The sequence below is a fragment of the Melanaphis sacchari genome, unplaced genomic scaffold, assembly GCF_002803265.2.
Source record: "Melanaphis sacchari strain LSU unplaced genomic scaffold, SCAv2.0 Contig132_pilon_pilon, whole genome shotgun sequence".
In the NCBI taxonomy this organism is placed as follows: Eukaryota; Metazoa; Arthropoda; class Insecta; order Hemiptera; family Aphididae; genus Melanaphis; species Melanaphis sacchari.
This window is the reverse complement of record NW_020270545.1, coordinates 452,738-473,969: the sequence shown is the minus strand read 5'-3', so window position 1 is coordinate 473,969 and position 21,232 is coordinate 452,738. Positions and strand designations below refer to the sequence as shown.

General features: G+C 25.5%; 1 protein-coding gene across 4 annotated transcripts in view; it reads right to left on the bottom strand.

The window, feature by feature from the left end:
• The window catches only part of LOC112591365 (calcium/calmodulin-dependent 3',5'-cyclic nucleotide phosphodiesterase 1A-like), a 350,746-nt gene that overhangs the window by 13,247 nt on the left and 316,267 nt on the right, over nucleotides 1-21,232 (bottom strand). For all 4 annotated transcript variants that reach the window (XM_025335166.1, XM_025335164.1, XM_025335165.1 and 1 more), the window contains one exon: nucleotides 18,168-18,302. In XM_025335166.1, coding sequence (XP_025190951.1) covers nucleotides 18,168-18,302 — 135 coding nt within the window. The remainder of the gene's footprint in view (nucleotides 1-18,167; nucleotides 18,303-21,232) is intronic.

The following is a 21,232-nucleotide window of genomic DNA, read 5'->3' as shown; positions in this document are numbered from 1 at the left end:
AAATAGTGTCAATTCGAGAAATCTATATGTAAATTTTTTATCATCATTGATTTTGAAAAGTATCGTGGATAACATTACACACAATAATAAGTCGCTGCGTTCAGTTGTAAAATTTTGAGTATCATTTAATATTTTATTCTGAAATTCTGAACAATAGCGTATATATAAAATATATTTTATAAAAACTATTTAAATACTTACTGAACCATATAAACAAATATAAAGTAAAGGTTAAACGTTTTAGTAAAATTGAATGAAATTTATCTACAAAAATTGAAGAAAATTAAATACTTACAACAATATAGAGCGACATAAATATATTATATTAATATACTAAATTATTAATTACCAAGAAGATTTTCAGAAATGGTTGAAGAAAAATAAAAATTGTAATATATATTAGAGAACAGATTACCGGTTCTAAGTAGATTAAAATGGATTGAGCACTTAATTACAGCCCCTTTCCTCATTAATTAATTACGGCTTGTGGGTTTACAGTTGTAAGGATTACTTGAAGCGAGTTCAAAATGTCCACTAAGAGTACGAAATTGTTATCTTAAATTAACTATCTATTGTACCTTTGAGTAATCATTATATTGATACGTTTATAGTAGCTACTCATTCACATCAATTAGTTCAATAGAAAAATCAAATAAATTTTAGTGGAAATAATAAGCATCAAACAACACACATTAGATGGTTATTCTAGGAAAGTTGTTTTTAAGTAGTTATGAGTAGAATTATTTTATGATATTTGACCATATATTAATATATCATTTATTTTCAATAATTTTTGATTTATTATTTAGTAATTAAAAAGGATTTGATATCTATTCGCATTACTATTGACTACTGTTTATGTTTTGATATTGTTATTTAATTTATTCCTATGTTTTGATAATCATTATTAAAATAAAAGTATCATTTAACTAAGGAATTACTCCATAAGTCATTTGCATATATTGGTATTCATTGTAAGTTACTCTATCAGAGATTCAAAGATTTATTGACCCTAATAATCGATGGTTGAGATGTAAAAATAGAAATGTTTGAATGTTTAAGTTTCCTCCATTTAAATTTGTGAATGTATGGTATTTTCCTATTGATATTTTGATAAAACATAAATAAAATAAATAAAAAATTAAACCTTTGGTTATTCGAATTACTTTAATTCAATAACTTTTTTCTTATAGTTTTTTTTTTCTAAAGATAACATTAATATAGCCAGATAATACCAAATTTAACTGGTTTAAATATTAGCTTTTAGCAATAAATATTAAATCATTTAAATTCAAATAGTTTTTAGTTCTACCAAATATTATTAGATATATATTTTTATTAAATTATACAAAAGTAAACATTATTGGCCTACTTAGTTTTTTGGAAAAAGTCACGTTTATGAAAATAGATTTAAAAATAAATAGTGTAAAATAAATTATTTTTGTATGCATAAGAACGCCAAAATTGAAATAAAAGAATTATATTTATTTTTTTTTTAATCAAAGAAATTAATTAAAATATTTTTTTAACAAATTTCATGAATTTTGATAATCTTATCTTTGAGTATAACAACTGCATAGTAAGACCAATATAAATACGTTATAAGTAAAGAAAAACACGATCGACTGAGGAAATAATAACGAGCAAAATACATCAAACAACAAAATAATCACTTAATTTAGTGAATTTCAAATTCTAGCGATGGCGATTTATTAAGTAATACCTAACCTATCCCAGCATCAAACGAATCGAATCTCGATACTATTAAACGAGTAAACTAAATTGGAAGCATAATTTAAACACGAATAGGATTGTTCCTTTCAAGTTTCAACATTATTGTATACGCATAGTTCGGTAAATAACATTGTTTAGAAATGGTAAAATTGTATTGTATTTTTAGTTTTAACAGATATGTTGTAAAAATGTATTTCAGTGAAATAGATGACTTTTTTGTTTAGAAAAAAGAGTTGTGTAGTACCGACAATGTCCGTCGGACATGTATGGCTAATATTCAAATTTGTGGTCAGGCTTATTCACACTGCTGTACGCGTGTATGTATAGATAATTACTGTTAAATTACACACATTGATTATTCACTAATAACCAAATTTAAAAGAAAAAAATACGTTTCTTAAAAAAAAAAGTTTACACTTACTAAAACAAAAGCTCAAAAAATTTATGAATATTTAAGTGATCATATCTTAAATTTTTATTACAAAATAATAAATTAAGATATATTATGTACACGGGTAAACTTGATAAATGTATACTGTTATGTGGATATTTGGGGCTATAATTATTATGGATTAAACCCAGGGGTCCGAGATGCAATTAATGGGTATATCAACCACAATGTATATAAGTATGTGATATGAACCGAGGACTTGATAAGTTGGATTTAGGATTATCAATAATAATGACTAAATATTTGCATACACGGCTAATTAATTATTAAATGTGCAAATACATAGTTAAAATTATGAAAGTTGAAAACTAATAATTCAATATTATGAAATGAAAAAAAAAAACATAACTAATTTATTTAGGACCAATACATTATGAATTCAGTAGGTACACGCTGGAGGCTTTATGAATCAAATCAACTCGTTACTATCTAGAGTTGCATTACAGTTACGTGTTATTGATTATTGTATTTTTAAAACGAATCTAAGCTGAACATACGGTTTCAAGTCGTTTAGTGCAAAACTAAATAATACGAAATGTTATAAAAATAGCCGAAATATACTGAAGACGTTTGTACAATACTAAATTATTTATCCAATGAACATTCTAAGTCATGGGGGGTAGTTAAGTAATTTTAAAATAATACTTATAGTTTTTTTCCTCAGGTTTTAGACTCAAGTTTTTTGTTAGGCTTATCATATTTCTCGATTTTCTTGATTTTCTTGAAACCGCAGGGAAATTAAATTATAAAAATGACCCACAATAGAAGAATGTTTCCAATCAATCTAGGGGGTTATAAAAGACTTTTGGAGAGTTACTTTTTTTCCAAAAAGTGATTATATTTATATATAAAAGGAAAAAAATATTGCACGACCAATAAATTCTCCAATAAATTCTTAATTTAGTACACAATCTAAAATGAAATAATATTTTTCAAATTTAATAAACTGCTTTTATATTTTATATAAGTACCTAGGTATATATTATACTTACAGGAATATATTGTATAGAACTATACAATATATAACCATGAAAACATTTATAGAATAAATTCAGTATCAAAATTTAAATGTTCAAGAAATTTATTTTCATAATTATGTTAAAATTTTCAAAAGTAATCAAATTAATCTATCTTTGCGGTAAGCTAATTTTATTATTATTTTTAGGGTTTTTCTTGTAGAATTGTTGGAATTTTCAATTTTAACACAGACCTATAAAAAATTCTTCAATTGATTGTCTGACCTTAAGTATTTTAACACATTTAATACTTTTTAAAGCATTAGTAGATAATTAAAAATTAACTCCGTCGTAAAACAAAAAACTTTTCGTTTCACAAAGAGCTTAAAACAACATAAACTTTTTATTTTATAAATGTATTAATCAATTAATATTTATTTTCAAAATATATTTGAGTTCTCCAATGAAATATTTGTATAATGTAAATTGTATAAAAATATATAAATACAAAAAAAAAATTTAAATTTATAAAAACCTTTAAATATATATTTTATTTTACCGGCCATAGAATTATGTTGAAAATACTAAAATTAAATTGATCGATTCGCTGTAAAGCAGAAGTTTATAATAGGTAGTGAAAAATTATGATTTCATTTAATTTCCAAAATTGAAAAATAGATATTAAAGTCATACATTCAGATATCAAAGTAAATAAGTTAATGATCAAAGTTCTTTCAAATTATATTGTTTTTTATTATACTTCATACTTAATAGTAATATTAGTAATAACGTAGTATTATTTAAGGTAAAAATTTAAATTTTCAATTCGATATACTCTGGGCACATCGAATAGGTACAATGCTGATTGAAGTTTATGAAAAAACCAGTAACAAAACATCTCTGTGCGTATAATTTACGAGTATCTTAAACAAACACTTACAACAAGATGGGTTAAGTAGTTAAGTTAAATTTAAAATAACATCATTAATTCTTTATCTTAATAAAGTACAACTGAAATAACAATATTCTAAATAGTATTTATTTAATTCTACAAAGTTACAGAAATCTTATCATTGTGATTACTAATAAATTGTTATCAGGTATTATGAGGCTAAACGAGTGCTTTATATTTACGTTTAAAATCAGCTCAACTTGTGTCTAGACAAAATTTGTTAAATAAATGTAAATAGCATTATCATACAATGCAATAAGGAATTACAATGTGATAATTTATGTTATTAAAGGTTTATCGTGAATCTATAATTCTTGTCATAATTTTTAAGTGTTTTAATAGGTAGTATAATTCCCCTCGAACTTCAAGTTGCCGAGTAATTTATATTTTTAAGTTTGTCAAAAGTGTGACTTGTCCTTGGGATTATAAAACAATCACGTTATATTCTTATTATTATAGTTTTTATTATTTTTATTGTGTAAATCAAATGAGAAAATGTTTAAAATGACTTAATAGATTTATCTCGAGAACCCTTCAGTATTTTATGTGTAGGTACTTGTTGTAGACAGCAAACCTGCACGTACATGCCATACAATTATCACATTCGTATATTATTAAATGGTAATTTAAGTTTGTATTTAATATGTTAATACGTTCACATTTTTTATTCGTAACGTCTAATTTTACGAATAAAAAACGTTTTGACCATTTGTTTTAATGACAACAATGTGTTCAACTGTAAAAAATATTAAGCTCGTAAAAGTAATTTTCGATCGGATATTTAAATTTATTACGTAGTAGACCTCGCTTGTCGAATGTGGATGTCTCGACATTTTTGTTAAGCATCTCGAATAAAATTATTGCTATAGCCGGAACAATTTTCCATTCATGTATTCCTCATTGCGATTTCATTGATGAAAACATAAAGACTAATTTGTTTTATCGCCCTTCCCATTTGTCTTGAACTTATATTATGCTATGTATGTATAGATAGACCCACCTAAACTGTATCGTTACGAATTCTAAAGTTATGATTAATAACTAAGTGACTCAAACAACATCACAAACACCGATATAATAATGATAATTCCGATGATTGTGATAATAATAACATTGATATTACAGGGGTAATGGAAGAGTGATATACCCATCTATATTTTGCGTCTCTGAGGATCCGTTTTAATTGCAATCGGTGGTAATTGATTACTATATGTAGGTTTTTGGTCTCAGATAATGTCATTGATATTTTTTTCAGTTGTGTGGTTGTTGTTCTATATAAAAGTCTAATTATGTTATATTATCATAATAAACTATGGCCACTCGTTGAGACTTTACCGAAGTCAAGCCATACACTTCCGCTCAGGAATTATGATAATAATAATAATCATAATATTTTTGTAGTAACACATGTCAAACCATTAAAATTGTTTTTGCCATTGCTATTAGTCACGAAGTTTACGATATGATCTGATTATTGGGTATTTGGTCTAAGGGTGAGATGACTGCGATGCTTTGAGATAAAAATTCAAAGACCTTCGTATTTAAGAAAGTAATATTGTTTTAATTTCAAAATTATGTAGAGTTTTTAAATTAATTCATAATTTATTCATGTCTAAAGTATCGTCTCGTAATATTTTGGTTATATTATTTTTATGAGGAAATGATATTAAGGGTTGCACATATTATTATTATTATTATTATTATTTTATGTTTATTTGAGTAGCTATGTGTTATTTTGTTGAAAGTTTATGTTTCTGAAATATATAATATTGTGTTTATATAACTTGCAAGTTGTGAATTAGAAATTATCTTAACATTTTTATTCATGGCATTTAAGTTATTACATTGAAGAAGCGGGTGTTAGCGATAATTAACAAATATTAATAATACGTAAATTCCGCATTAGTCTCAAACTGTTATTGGTGTACTCATATTTTAATTGAAAATCATACTATATACCTACTATAGTAGTTTACTGTTTAAATGGTTGAACTTAAATAAATATACGTAAAAATTGACTATATCATCGATGAGCTAGCGAAATATCAAGAAGAAAAATTAACATTAGTTTATAGGTTAGTTCTATATTTAAAATTACTATTTATTATATTATTATCTACATATTGTAAACTTTTTTTTAATAACCTGTTACTTTTTTTGATAAAATAACAGTAATGAGTTGATTAAAACTAGTTTTTCGTTTCATACATAAATTTTTTTTTTAGTATCCTCGCTCCGCCAAGAAAAAATAACTAGATATGCCTCTAATAGTAGGTATCTTTAATCCCATTTACAAGGAGTATAATGTATATATTATTAAAATAAAATAAAACAATTGTGATTCCAAATGAGTTGATTAAGAGCCATATATTTTATTTTGGTATAAACGTTAAATTTGAGTATATACAACTTCTAACTAGTATGGCAAACACAAATAAGAATTTAAATTTGAATTAATATTTGAAAATTGTATAGTACATTTCAGTTTGTTTTATGAAGTCTAATTATCGTGGTAACATCAGAGTTTATGTTTAAAATGTCAAGAGTATTACAGGAAGTCGAGAATATAACACGAACGTATTGATATTATACTGACGGCCATTAGTAGTCAGCATGTCCGCAGGTACTTAACTATAAATTATATTCGTGAACGTAATATAGATACCTGGGTATAACCAAGTAAAATAGAACGCGGCGAGTAAAAATATAATAATATAACAAGGAGAAAATATCATCGTTGAAGAGTGGTTGATGACTGATGATTCTAGACAAACGTATTCGAGTGATAAATAGGTCATCGAAAAAGCATTTATTTCGACCACACAGAACTAGCGAGAGTCTCGTCCCTGGGCAATTGTACTGGAAATTGAGCACGTAACGAACAATTGTGGCAAGCGGATATTATATAGTGTTACTTCAGACGATATTATCATTATTACAATCCGATGGCCTATCGTAACTATATAATATTCCCCGAACACGGTTACATTATTATTAGGTGTAATATTATTTAATCGAGTTCAGATTTCCTGTGAGCTATTAAAAATGCGTGGAATGAAACAACAACTATCATGAAGTTGTTATGTTATGCGATCCGCAGCAACGACTTGTGCTTTATTTTTACTTATTGTTTGTGATCGGGAGGGGGGAAGGGATGCTTGAGTATTATAGGTTTATATAATATAGGTATATAGGTCACGCATATAACACTCGAGGGGGTTTTGTCTTACAGTCCCAATAAAATACGTTTAAAAAAAATATAAAATACCAAGTATTATAATGTATTATATCAAATAATGTTTTTATTATGATTCACGCGGACGGTGTGACTTTTTCCAGATCAATAACATTTCCAAAATAATTGATAATTTTTTATTCGCTTTTCTGACCGCTATGAAACCAATTAATTTAAGAATTTAAGAGTACGAAACATAATCCACGAACCGGTCAAATAAATTTGTTAAAAGTTTGACGAATTCAAAGACCTGTTGTAGACGAAAGTACAAAGCAATGGCCCAACAAATACTATTTTTATCAAAAGTTGAAATTATTGGGACGTTTGATTGTCATGATGATACATTTGTTGGACACTACGAAATATAACAATATATCAGATACAGACTAAATATCTAAAAGCTTCAAATTATAGGGGGAAGTATTGTTAAAAAACGATTAATTATTTTGAACAGTAATATCACTGCAATTATTTGTTTTTACATATCAAAAACAATTTTTTACGTCACTGAGTAATTAATAGATTATCGATAAATTTAATACAGTGTTGGAATTTTATTCGTATCATCAAAATCGTACAGATTCGGTCGTGATTTGTTGTGCCTATTGATAAAAATTTAAAATGGAAGCTCTAGCATACGTGATAATTCAAAAGTCTGTTAAAGGGCAGTCCTCCCCATTAGGGGGGCCTGTGCGACAGTTGGGTTAAAATAATTGCACACGAAATCCGTTTCCGCGGAGACGCTAATCCGGAATTAGTGAATTAACGACCGTTCGTGCCACTGACCGGGTCGTCGCACTGCGACATTATATCGGGCGGTCACACACACAGACACAGACACATTATATAGATAGTTAATGCCACCAGCCAAAAACGGTTTTACCGGCTGTCGGATCGGTTTAGTATAATAATAACAATAAATATACGTACAATCTATATTCTATACTCAAAGATAATACGTTCGATGGCGGGCGGCAATGCATATGAGTTACGCGCTCCCGGCTTTCCCGGTAAGTCGGAAAACAAGTAGTTGATAATTATTATCATTATCATCACCATCATCATCATCATCATCATATTGAGATAATCTCAATCACTGTAGTCGTCTTCGTCGTCGCCGCAAGTAGAACGAGTTAAATCCAACGATTTTAGGAATTTGGTTACGCAGGCTTTATACTGTTATAACGGGTGCGTCGGTATACCCTAATATTATTATGATACGAGCGACGTGAATTATAATGCTGAGCAAAATATTATTTATTGTTTACGGTCGGGTTTGCGTGAGAAATTCGATATTTACAACTCTATTGCGTGTCGATCGTTTATTATAATTTGTTTATTCACCGCGTGTCGTATCTATAGATCGACGGATTTTTATTTACTTGTTTGGCGCCACAAATTAAACGTAACGCTTTTGACGCACGCGCTCCGTATGAAGTCTAAGTGGCGGACAATGCACGTTGTAATACGATAGGTGCTTGCATATTATTCGAGTACAGTTTTGGACGGTTTGACGTTAGGACCTTCGATATTATCAACAATATTGCACAAATTGACCTTCTGAAATTAATTTTTGCGTCAGAAAAATGTCAAATTTGGAATGCCGGGACAGCGATATTTCTAGAAAATGACGTGAACAATTGTTGTGATTGTTTTGTATCAAATATCAAGACTTTCGGAAAGAAGATGCAAACTTTCAGTTGAAATTGTGCCTAGTCGTTTTCTTCCCGCTGAATCGCAAAACTACCGTATACACATCCTACGACTACGACATCGCCAATCTATGTGGTTCATAATTCATATTATATTGTGGGATATTATCGCCTTCCAGACACGGACTAGACTGCTTAGGTTGGAAAATCGGCTGGAAAACTAATGCGGCGTTATGAAACTTCTCATTGGTCACGTAGTTTGCAATGCTCAGACATATAGTACGGGTGGTATAAACAGAAAATGTGGTCAGCTCATATAACTCAAGATCGAGCCCAGACTCAGTCGAGTATATTTTTAAAATGTGTAATTTCGAAATCGTCTTCGTGATGACACACGACTTGTTCACGACCTATTTTTTAAAATTTTTTGTAGCAATGGTTGTGGATAATATCGATTCCATTGAATTCTAAAATGATCTCAAATCGTCGATAACACGGACGATGGCCGACCGGCTTTAAGGAAATTGTGCAATAATAATGTAGACAAGATGAGATTGCACGACTGATTTATAGATAGTCAATGTTTAATATTATAATAACCACCGTGTTTATTATTTTTTTTTTTTGTATTTGTAAATAGTTCTTAAAATCTTATCGTAGGTATAGTATTATAAATTATAATAATTACGAAGTATATTCAATTTGGTTACTCATTGAAATTTTTTACCAACGGGAAACGATTGAATATGTTATTTATTAAGTCGTTGTTTAAGATTAGGTAAATTGAGTCTGTTTTTAATTAAATCACTTACTTTATTTTTTCTGAAATTAATCCGTTAATAATTTACAATTTTATGAAATAATTTATCACTATAAAATGTTGAGAAATTATTTAAAAAATAAATTTAGCGATAAACCAAGAAAAGAAACAAATCTAATGATTTGTTAGTTGATACCATAATGTCTGATCAAATAGAGATTATCATTTTAACTTACCTAGTAAAAGTTTTATATAAAGTAAATTATTTCATAACTTAAGTAAAAAAAAAAAAAAAAACTAACCAGTGAGGAAAAATAAATTCAATGGACCCTATTTATTAAAAGTTTTTTTTTAAAAAATAGAACACTACAATAGCAACAATAAAGTAAGTTTTTGCGACCAAGCACTAAGTAAAAATTACCTTTTTTTAAAGAATCTTATTTTAAAATTTGATTAAGCATAGTTCCATATCGGTACTACAAATAAATTGTTTTTATATTTTTAAGCTATTTAAATCGAAAATTTATTTATACAGTTCTACAAACGTCGAAAAAGACTTAAAAATATCATAACAGCTATTTAGTAATATTATTATCGAATATTTGTAATTTGATTTTGATAAAAATGAATTCTATCTACAGTACCATTACTTATAAATATAAATATATGATAAAATATCCTTGGGAATATAGACAGACGGTCTTTGCTCAAATTCGTTTTTCTTATTCAAAATGAATGCATTTATTAAAGTACCTAGTGACCTACTCATTAATAAGGTACATTTTACATGTACTATAAACTTAAACTATTGAACTTTACATTTTAATTATTTATATCGGATTAGTTTTCGCAAAAAATTACCATAGACTATTATCAAAAAAAAATCTCTAATTAATCATAATAAACAAAAATAATGGTATCTGTATTTAAATCTTTAGAATAATAAGATTTATATATTTTATCGTTATTTTATCATAAAATTACTAAAAATTTAATTTTGTTTGTTTGTTGAATTAGTTAAACAATAAAGATACCTATTAAAATAATAATATAGTAAGTATCTAACTATTTTGGAATCTTCATGACTCTTAAAAAAAAATAAATTTTAATTATTAACTTTTATTTATTTTATTCATAATAAGTTCTATGTCTTTGTGAATATAATTAAAATTGGAAACTTAACAAATTGTTTTTTTAGAAAAATAAGTCTTACGGATTCGTTATCTTAAATAACATGAAAATAAAATGACGTTTTGTCTATATTATAATAATGATTATCCATATGTCAGTATTCTGCGGAAAACAGATTTGATAGAAAAATTAATTGAAAATAATGGTGTTAAGGTAAAAATAAAAAAAAATAAAATAAGAAAACGCGGTGGTCAATTTTATATATTATTAAATTTTTATGTATATTTTTTTATGTAACCATTATCATATTGGTTTTGCTAATTTGGTTTTAAACCATTCCATTATTTTTACTTTATTTGCGCACTCTATAAAAACTATAATTGAAAGATTGAAAAATTAATTTTATTCTTTATAATTATTTATGTTTTACAGTTATGTATTTATCTAATGTTCAATATCATTTAATATATTATTGTAAAAACTTAACATTGAATCTTTTATCCGAGTGTTATATGTAAGATATATGAAATTTGTATTTATACACTAACATAAAAAGTAAGAGCCAAAACCTTTTTCAACATAAACATTTTAAATTTTCCTTGAGTTGAAAGAAAAACATTTGGTACACAGTTTTTTCGTAAGTTCGTGATGTCGTTATTTGTGAAAAATGGATGAAAACTGAGGAGGTAAAATTATATCCCTAAGACACATATTCACCTCATGAACTTTTGGCTATACCAAAAGTAAATGTTTAAAACGAAAATGGAATAATACAAACAAAAAGAACGATGAACGTTACTTATGTTTTATACAATGATAAATTATTCTACTCGTTTCTCGTTTGTAGACTTCATGTACTGGGTGATGTACTAGCATGCTGATAACTCACTCTTAAATTTTCTTTTAATTATGTATTTATTAAAATTATGATTTTTAGAATTAATAAGTCTCATTCGCATGTAAGTATTGTCTTGGTTTAATAAATATATATACAATATTGAAATATTTACTGACAGTATAAATAATTTTGTGTCGTAAAATATATTTTTATATCAGAGTAAATTTACAGATTATAAAACATGCAAAATAATTATATTTGTAGGTATGAAATTACTTGTTTTGGTACGTTGGTTTTTACTCAGAAAACAAATTTCATTTCAAAATCTCGTTTTCATACAAATTGCGTTTAGATAATATTTAAAACTAATTACGTTAAAAAAAAAAAAAAATTAAATGATTATTCTAATTGCATTTGACATAAAGTATATATTACTTCTTTGACCATGTAATATAGACTCAGAACTGTCAATATTAATATTGAATGTACATATAAAGTACATACTTAAGGTACGTTAAAAATATTATTTCGTAATTATATAGGTATCAGAGGTATCAAAATCAAAAATATTGTTTTTCATTGTTTCATAATAATTATATACACTAAAAATATTGTTTCAAACATCAATTATACAAAATATCTTATTTTGTTCACTACCCGTAACACCACTCAAATTAAAAACAGAAAAGTGCACAACGGCTAACGACACATAATCTAACACGAAACGTATACATTTTATTTCATAAATTTCAAAGTACTTTCCGATAAATAATAATCATAATACTTATAATTAGTTAGATTACAGTACGCAATTAGTATAGCAGATAGGATAAATTAATATAGGACGAAATTTGTACACCATTTATAGCAATTTTTATATCTGAGATGTGATTCGTATGTTGCCTTGTTTAATGACATTTAAATTTTTAGACGGGTATTGAGTATATGAACTATCATAAATTTATAATATTACGTATGATTCAACGATTCATCGAAAATATTAATGTTTTCATTTTATTCTAAATAATTATTGTTACAAACAATGTCGAAGATTGGAACTACTTCTCCGATGGTTATTTTATATTCTGAACGGAGCAATGAATGTGTTAATTTATAGCGATCTGTGTTTTATTTATTTGTTTGTTTTTATAGCATAAGTATAAAAAAAAAAAATACCGAAATCCACAATATTGAAGGTAAAGCCTGGTATTAAAGCTAGAAAGCTAGAAATTGGATCTAGTTTGAAACTTTGAACATCTGGTGGAGGGAGATATAAAATTCTTAGTAATATATATTTTATGAAATAATATTAAGCGATATGTTTTTTTCAAAAATTAGTTCAACTTATCGTGTTACTTAAATAGTAATACAAATATATTAGAGAATACCTAACCTTAGAAATAGAGATTGAGTAGACAAATCGTCTCTACTCAGAATAGTTTGTCGAATATAATAATTTATCATTTATTTTTAATAATTGTTCATACCCTTTATAATAAAATTATCAAATGACTAGAGGGTACACTCGACACCTGCTTATACAGTAGAGCCGACATTTTCGTTTTTTTAATTGTATAGTTCAAAATGTATTGAATGTATAAATATATTTCGTGTATATTGTGCGTATAAAGATTTTATGTCAAATACACTTTTGTCTACACTTGTTGCGTTGGTTGCAGCTCATCATATTTTATATTCTGACAGCTTAATTATATGTTCGAATGTCTAATGGCATCATCAGGAGGGGGGAACAAAGTGTCCGAAAGAAAATTATTAAGTACGGATGGTTTTTTTTCTAATTGTCGAACACGTCGTTGTATCCTCTTGTAATAAACTTGGTAAATGTGTGTTGTGAGGATATTATGTTTAATGCAAAATTACACGAGAACCATGTATATCAACGTAAATTGTGAATATATTTTTTAGATCTTATGATATAAAATTTTTGTTTTCGGATATTAATTAATATGGATATTAGTAGTAGTGTTTTTAGTAATTTTGTGGTGTTTAGAAATAGAGCATATTTATATGAGCTAGATAGATAAAAAAATAAATTTTATGATTAAAACAGTTGGATTTGGATATAATTATAAACGTATAAATTATTATTTTTAAAAATGAAATTTTTTTAAGTAAAAAATTATCACTAGCATTAAATTTTTATAGATTTTTTCCAATACTGTATGCACTTAAAATTGTTATGTATCGAAGTTTTATTTGAATATTGATTATTTGCACACAAAAAAACCTAACATTATTTATGCATGAGTAATAATCTAGGACAACCTATTAAAGGTGTAAACATGTAGTAGTGCCATATTTAATTTAAACACCACTATTATCTGGTTTAAAAAAAATTTCAAGCCAAATTGTTTTATTGTAGTTTTAGATAATAATATTTTTTTTTAGTATTACTTTTATTTTGTATTGTTAAGGAAATTTATTAACAGAATGTTTATATTAAATTACTGTTTTAATTTTTGGGATCCACACATTTAAATTACACTTGAAACAAAACACTAAAAATAAATTAGTTAGCTATACATTTTAGGTTAGGTTAGGTTAGGTTATACAAAAATTTGTTCTTGAGTGTTTTTGAAAAATGTTCATGAAAATTAATTGTAAATTTGTGAAAATTGTAAATTCAAAAAATGAAATTGGAGTTATGTGAATTTTTATGCTGTTTTGGAGTTGGACTTAAGCATCAAACTACCAATCTTTAGAAACTAAACTATAATTATTGATATTCTTGCGAAATTTATGATTGTTATATTTTTTATTTGTAGTGTTTGAGAATGTATTTCAATTACCTATGTGAATCTTATATTCCATGAGTATATTGATACAATAAATGGAAGTAGTTAATTGAGTTTATCACGAGTTTGACTCGAATAATATTATCCAGAGCAAATTTTTGTTTTAAGCTGCTTTTGTTAATTTTTTTTATAGAGTATCAGATATCACCATACATGGGAAAAATTCTATTTAAAATTGTTTGGAATTACAATTTGAATAAATTACCAAAATAGTATTTCCAAAATATTTTTTTGCCCCCGTTTAACAGATTAATTATTTAAAGTAGTATTTAGTTCATTTTTATTTCGGTAATAATTTAAATATAACCATACTAGGTAAAAATTTAATTTTTTTATTCAAGCATGTTTAAAAGTGTGAATTTTTATCATCATATAAATTAAGGTATGATTGTTATTTTATTATAAGTATTATGTTTCATAAAATTAATTATTCATATTAATTCATGTTTTAATATTCAATTATTAAAGTTATAAAGCCTTAATCATGATATATAATATTAAAGTTACAATCAACACAAAAACTATAACTAGTTTTGGTTGTGTTTTCTGTTGAAATAGATTAATCTTACTCCGATTGTACCGATTATTCCAGTATTTTAAAAAAAACTTCAAAAAATCTATTTCGATTAGTTATGAAATTGATTATTTTTCCCTTTTTTTTTTTTGAAATTAAACTCTAAAACTCTGAAAAAATATTTTTTCATATTTTGAATATTAAGTACTCTCTTATGTTTATAACATTGGACCAATATGATTAATTTAAACATGTAAAAAAGTTTATTTAAAGTAAACTTCATGATGAATTCAAATGTTTACAGAACTTTTTTAGTTTTTAGTTTTAAAACTAGGTTAAAGTTAATTCAGTTGGGCAAAATATTGATACTTTTTTTTTTTTTAAGTAGAAAATAACAAAATATTTAATATTCATGTTGCCCGTTATCGACACGTGCATGAGGGTGGATTTACTGGTTCGCTTTCCTATTACAGTAATACTCGTATACCTAATCATCACTACGCACACATTTTCATGACATGCACGTATACTTTTAGAATATTGCCTACATTGAACTTTTTAAAAACGATTTCTCTTTAAAAAAATCCTGATATTATTATTAGTATCTATTTTTAAGTGTTGACATATGCAGTTAGTTTATTATATCTATTATTAAAATAACGAAAATTAATAAAATAATAATTTAGTATTTATTTAAAGGAATAATAAATGCTTTAAACATATTATTGTATTATTATTTAAAAATATAGTTTTAAATACTTTGTGTATATGATTAAGTATTTAAAAATATTTAAAATAAACTATCTTCAGAATACTGTTTAAGTATAAGTATGACTATTATTTTTTTTTTTTATCTATACTTGAATAATGTATGAACACGACGGTAGATTTATATGAAGACGGTACAGATTTATTTAGGGGTAGTTGACATTAAATGGTTTATTATTAATTTTTATATTTCTGTGATTTTTGTCTTGCACTATGTATTAATTGATTATTGATTGTGAATTGCTGTTGTTATGTCCCGTGTCAGTATATTAAGGAGATTGAGATATTGATATTCTCGAAAATAAAAGCGGTATTGTGTATATTTTCGAAAGAGAAATATAGCTACAGTAGTTGAGGAAGAAAATCAAACAAAATGGTAATCGATTCAAATAGATTTCAATATATTTTAATTATTAGCTTGTTAATTGTTAGAAGGTATAAGAACTTATCAAATTGAAATTATTTAACTTTAGCTTAATTATTATTAGTGACGAATTAAGTTAACGTTTTTATATAGGTTTTAAAATATTTTTGTTATACAATGTATGTGTATAGCCAAGAGTAGTGTTTGATTATTTATGGCTGATAGATGGAAGGAGGTGAAACTATTTTTTTTTTTAATTTAATTTATCAGGTAAAATTTTTAAATACGTTATTTATTAAAAGGACTTGGTGTATATTTTGAATATTTCTATAATTCTGCAAATATAATGTGTAAACAATTATGATGATATTGTTTGTTTAATGCCATAGATCAAATATATAAAATCAGTTATATTCATTTTTTAAAATAAGACATGTGAAAGTAGTCTTAAATTGGTGTGTTCTTTTAGTGAACCTATTATTTATTTTGTAGTTTGAGTGTTTATGTTTTATTAGTTTGATAAGTTATTTAGACTACAATAATGTGCAGAATGATATATTTAAGGCGGTTACGTTGGAACTACTCATAATAAATTATTCTTATTTTTTTTATTAACTTGTACGAAATACTAATATAATGAAAGTATGAGATAGTTATATTACCAACTAAAATGTTAAGTCTTGTAAGTTGCCACTCGCTATCGGCAGATTAAATACCACACAAGTGTTATTCATTTGGGATTAAAACAAAAACTGACGCTAACAATTATTATGTTTCATAAAAATAATGTTTAATGTATGGCGATCGGATTACTTGTATGGGATATTTTTGAGATGATTAGTTAATTACAAACTTTCAACTGATTAATGTGTATAATGTAAACGTATACATCTCAATGTATGTATGTATTTTATTTCACATGGAAGCTAATGGTGTATAGGTTATTTTTGCTACTTTCGTTTATGTTTTCTTTGGTAATATAATGGAAAATGAAAATATTATGCATCTATTTTTAGTTGCTTATTTATATTGTTATTGAAAAAAATAAATTTTTTTTCGAAATCAAACTTAATGAAATAAATTAAAAAATATGATTTTGTTAACATTATTTTATTTATACCTGTCACCTATTTAAATTATATATATATATAATAAAATATATTTAAACAAGGAAAAACCATTTTAACACTGTATTTAAATTGTTGATTTTATTTAAACACGCACGATTCAAATTTCATGAAAATGTCTGCAATACATGATACTAAATTATAGAACCCGAAGTCTTTTAAAAAAAAATTATTATTTATATCATTTTTAAAATAGATTCAAAATAATTATTGCATTCATACTCTAAAGTTCATACGTTTCAATAAAGTATTTATACAATTCTGCTGAAAGAAAAAAAAGAAGAATATTTTAATTTTAGATTGTAGTCAAAATAATTTTGCCAAGAAAATTATACCATTTGATAAACTCATCGTTATAAGTGAAGAACTATATCGTTTAAAATAAGTAACAACAGTATATGAAGTGACAAAATTATTTTAATAATTAAAAACTGTATCTCACCTACACATAATACTATGTCTTATTATCATTATTTAAATAATTATTGGTAGGTATACTCAATAACTTTAAAGTTTAAATGTATCATGAAATTTACTTATTATTCTGATAATACCTATGCTTAGAACCAATAATAAAAAATCATGATAACCTTCTTTCAATGTGGCTTGGGTATGTATTGGTAAATAAATATCTTATAAACAAATAATATAAAAAAATATTATATAGGTCCATTAACAAAATATTTCTGACTATTTAAGGCTACTAAATAAATCGCATGCGGAAATCAAAGTAATGCTGACGAATTAAAACATATCAGCATTTAGAAAATGCCGATTAACACATGCGCGTATGGAATAGGTACATCTAGCTAAAGCCACACACATTTTTTAAGGTAAATAATGACTATATTAATATAATGTTTAACAACCTTGCCCATATGGGTGCACGGAGTCGTTTTTGTCGGATAACTGGTGAAGTAGTTGCAGTGGCCGATGAAGTTGATGGTACTGGTGCTTTCGAAATTTCCTCCATTTCCTCTTGACTATTTTTCAAATCGCAATTACTGATGGTTACGATAATAAACAAAAACAACAAACACACAAAAATAGTACATTCATGATATTATTATATTTTATTCAGAACTATATATTTAATTTTTTTTATTTTATTTTGAAGAGCGATTTCAATTATGATTAGTAAACATTTTGTTTTCAAGTAGAATGTCGAAATCAATCGTTTAACGCCAGCTATAATTTTTTATTTTAAACATTTCTAAAAAAATAATTATTTTAGTTATGTAATATTTTAATTACTCAAAGATAAGTATTATATTTATGCGTTTAATCTTTGTTTTATTTGTATATTTTAATTTTTTTTTATTTGAATTATATTAAATTAAATTCTTACAATTTAGCATTAATTGTTATAAACTAAGTAATTTTTTCAACAGTGAATGTTTTGGTATTAAATATAAACAAAAGAATTAAATGATAATATTTAAATATAAATTTAATAGTTCCATGCACCATTTTTATGCTTTAAAATATTAAAATAAATTTTATTTTAAGTAATAATTATAAAGTGCTGTATATTTAGTATTATAATAATATTATTATTATACTTTATTTTTATTTTCTATTCATTATTATCCGCACGAGTGTAAAATTTCACATCATTCCATTTTTATCGGTTTGAATGTAATTTATTGATTTTTTACACCGATAAAGTCGATAAATTGAAAAGATTATACATTTAATTTCTATTCTTGTATTCAATTTAAATAATATTTCAATAATTTCTTAAAATTAAATTGATTTGTAATAAATATTAATCGACCGATGCTGATGTTTATTAATTATATTATATTAAATAAGTTCCATACTAAACAATCTTATGCCATAAAAATTCGTTATCATATAGAATATTAGGTAAGATAATTTGCTAATATACAGTATCTTTTTTCTGCTCAGAAAGTAAAAAAAAAGAAAAACATCAAATAAAGATAGTTCATGATTTAAAAAATTATCAAATTATGGGCCGTTAAAAATTTTTAAATGTGTAAGTATCATAGAAAATCAACATATTTTAGTTAAGTGTACGAAAGTGTAATAATGTCAAAAAATCTACGAGTTCACAAAATTTACACGCACTGGGGACTTCAATCTAATTGAGTTTTTTCAGACAGACCACTCGTGTGACAACTACTTAATATAAGGCTTAGTAATAGTCTATTATATTCATTAGTAGATACTAAACAACACACTGAAATATATAGGTATTATTTAATATTATATTTATAGTCTCAATTGCATTTGAAAATAAAAGATTTGTTATTGAAACGTTAGTTCAACATTTCTGTAATTGTTAACAATTAATTGTTGATTTCAATATTAGAGTAAAATAATTTATTATTTGGTTGTTTTGTAAAGTATAAACAATCGTAGAAAAACCTCATTTGAGTTCAGTAAAATATTTTTGAAAAATTATTTGACAGCCTGCAATATTAGGGACTAAATAAAATAATTTTTTTTATTAATTGTTGACAATGACAAATAGTTATACTTGGCTATAATTATAAGACGTCGTCATAAAAAATAAAGTTGAGAGCCGAAACAAACAATGATGATAGTGATTAATATAATGAGTGAAAATTTTGGAATTTTTTTCAGGCTATTTAGAAACGGAAACAATATTCAGAAACATAGAAAAGATCATAAAAACAAATGGATAAAAATAAATGTAATGAGATTGCTTTTATAGATCCGTAAAATTGTCAACAAAAATAAATGTAATCGTTATTGTAATGTACATCATTGCAATTACTCATCAAACCATTATAACTTTTAGCTTTAGTAAGCGATTAAAAAATAGTACACATAAACGCTTTACGATCGTTACTTCAACATTTAAAACAAGTTGACATAATTAAAAAAAAAATTAAAATTATGTTTGTTATACAATATAATAAAACCATAGTATTAGATTAATTTAAATACTATACAATTAAAATTTAATATAATCTCATCTAATGATTATATTTTTAAATTAGAATTATTTATTGTAACTTACCTAGATATCATTCAAATATAATGATATTGTATTATATTACACAAAAAATTAACGTATAAAAAATAAATATTGAGTATTGATTGAAAATATATTTAAATATCGTTTTTATTTCGAGAAATTTGGGTTTGCTCTAGTGTAAAGATTAGATACTTATTTAAATTATTTGCCAATAACTTATGAAATATGTCAACCTAGAATACACTACCTATGGTCACTTTGTTGTTTTTAAGTAATGAAAATGACTCCATAAATGGCGTAACCATAATTGTAAACAAGGATATAACAAACATAGTCCTAGGCTATAATACTTTTAGTGATAGAATAATGTCTGAAAAATTCCAAGCTACGCCAGTAAATATCAATATTATCTAAGTCTACGTTCCAACATCTACATCGTTTGAAGAAAACATTTATTACTTTTACAAACAGTAAACCAAAGTAGTTAAAACTATTTTATAACTAAAGAACTACTGTTTGTGACTGATGTACCTTAATACGTACAAAAATAGTCATCACTATCAACGAGGGTCATTTGAGATTTGTAATAGGAAAATATGGGATAGGTGTAAGAAATGAGTGAAGAGATTGAATTCTAGACTTCTGTATAGAAAATAACCATTTATTACAGACACAAATATTAAATATCATATTCGACGACAGTATCAGACACGTGCAGTGTCAAGGTGGTCAATAAAGAAATCAAATTAACTATGTACTGGTAAGGAACAGATATAAATCCTATATTAAAGACATTAAACTTGATTCTGGCATAGACTATGGTAACGATCGTAATTATCTAGTTGCAGAAATTTGTTCCACAGAAGCAGCACTCGATAAATATAAACTAAAAGTTAATCTAGCAATACAAGGTATTATGATGCTTGAAGAAAACAAAATAAAAAAATGTAGAAAAACTGTGGTAAT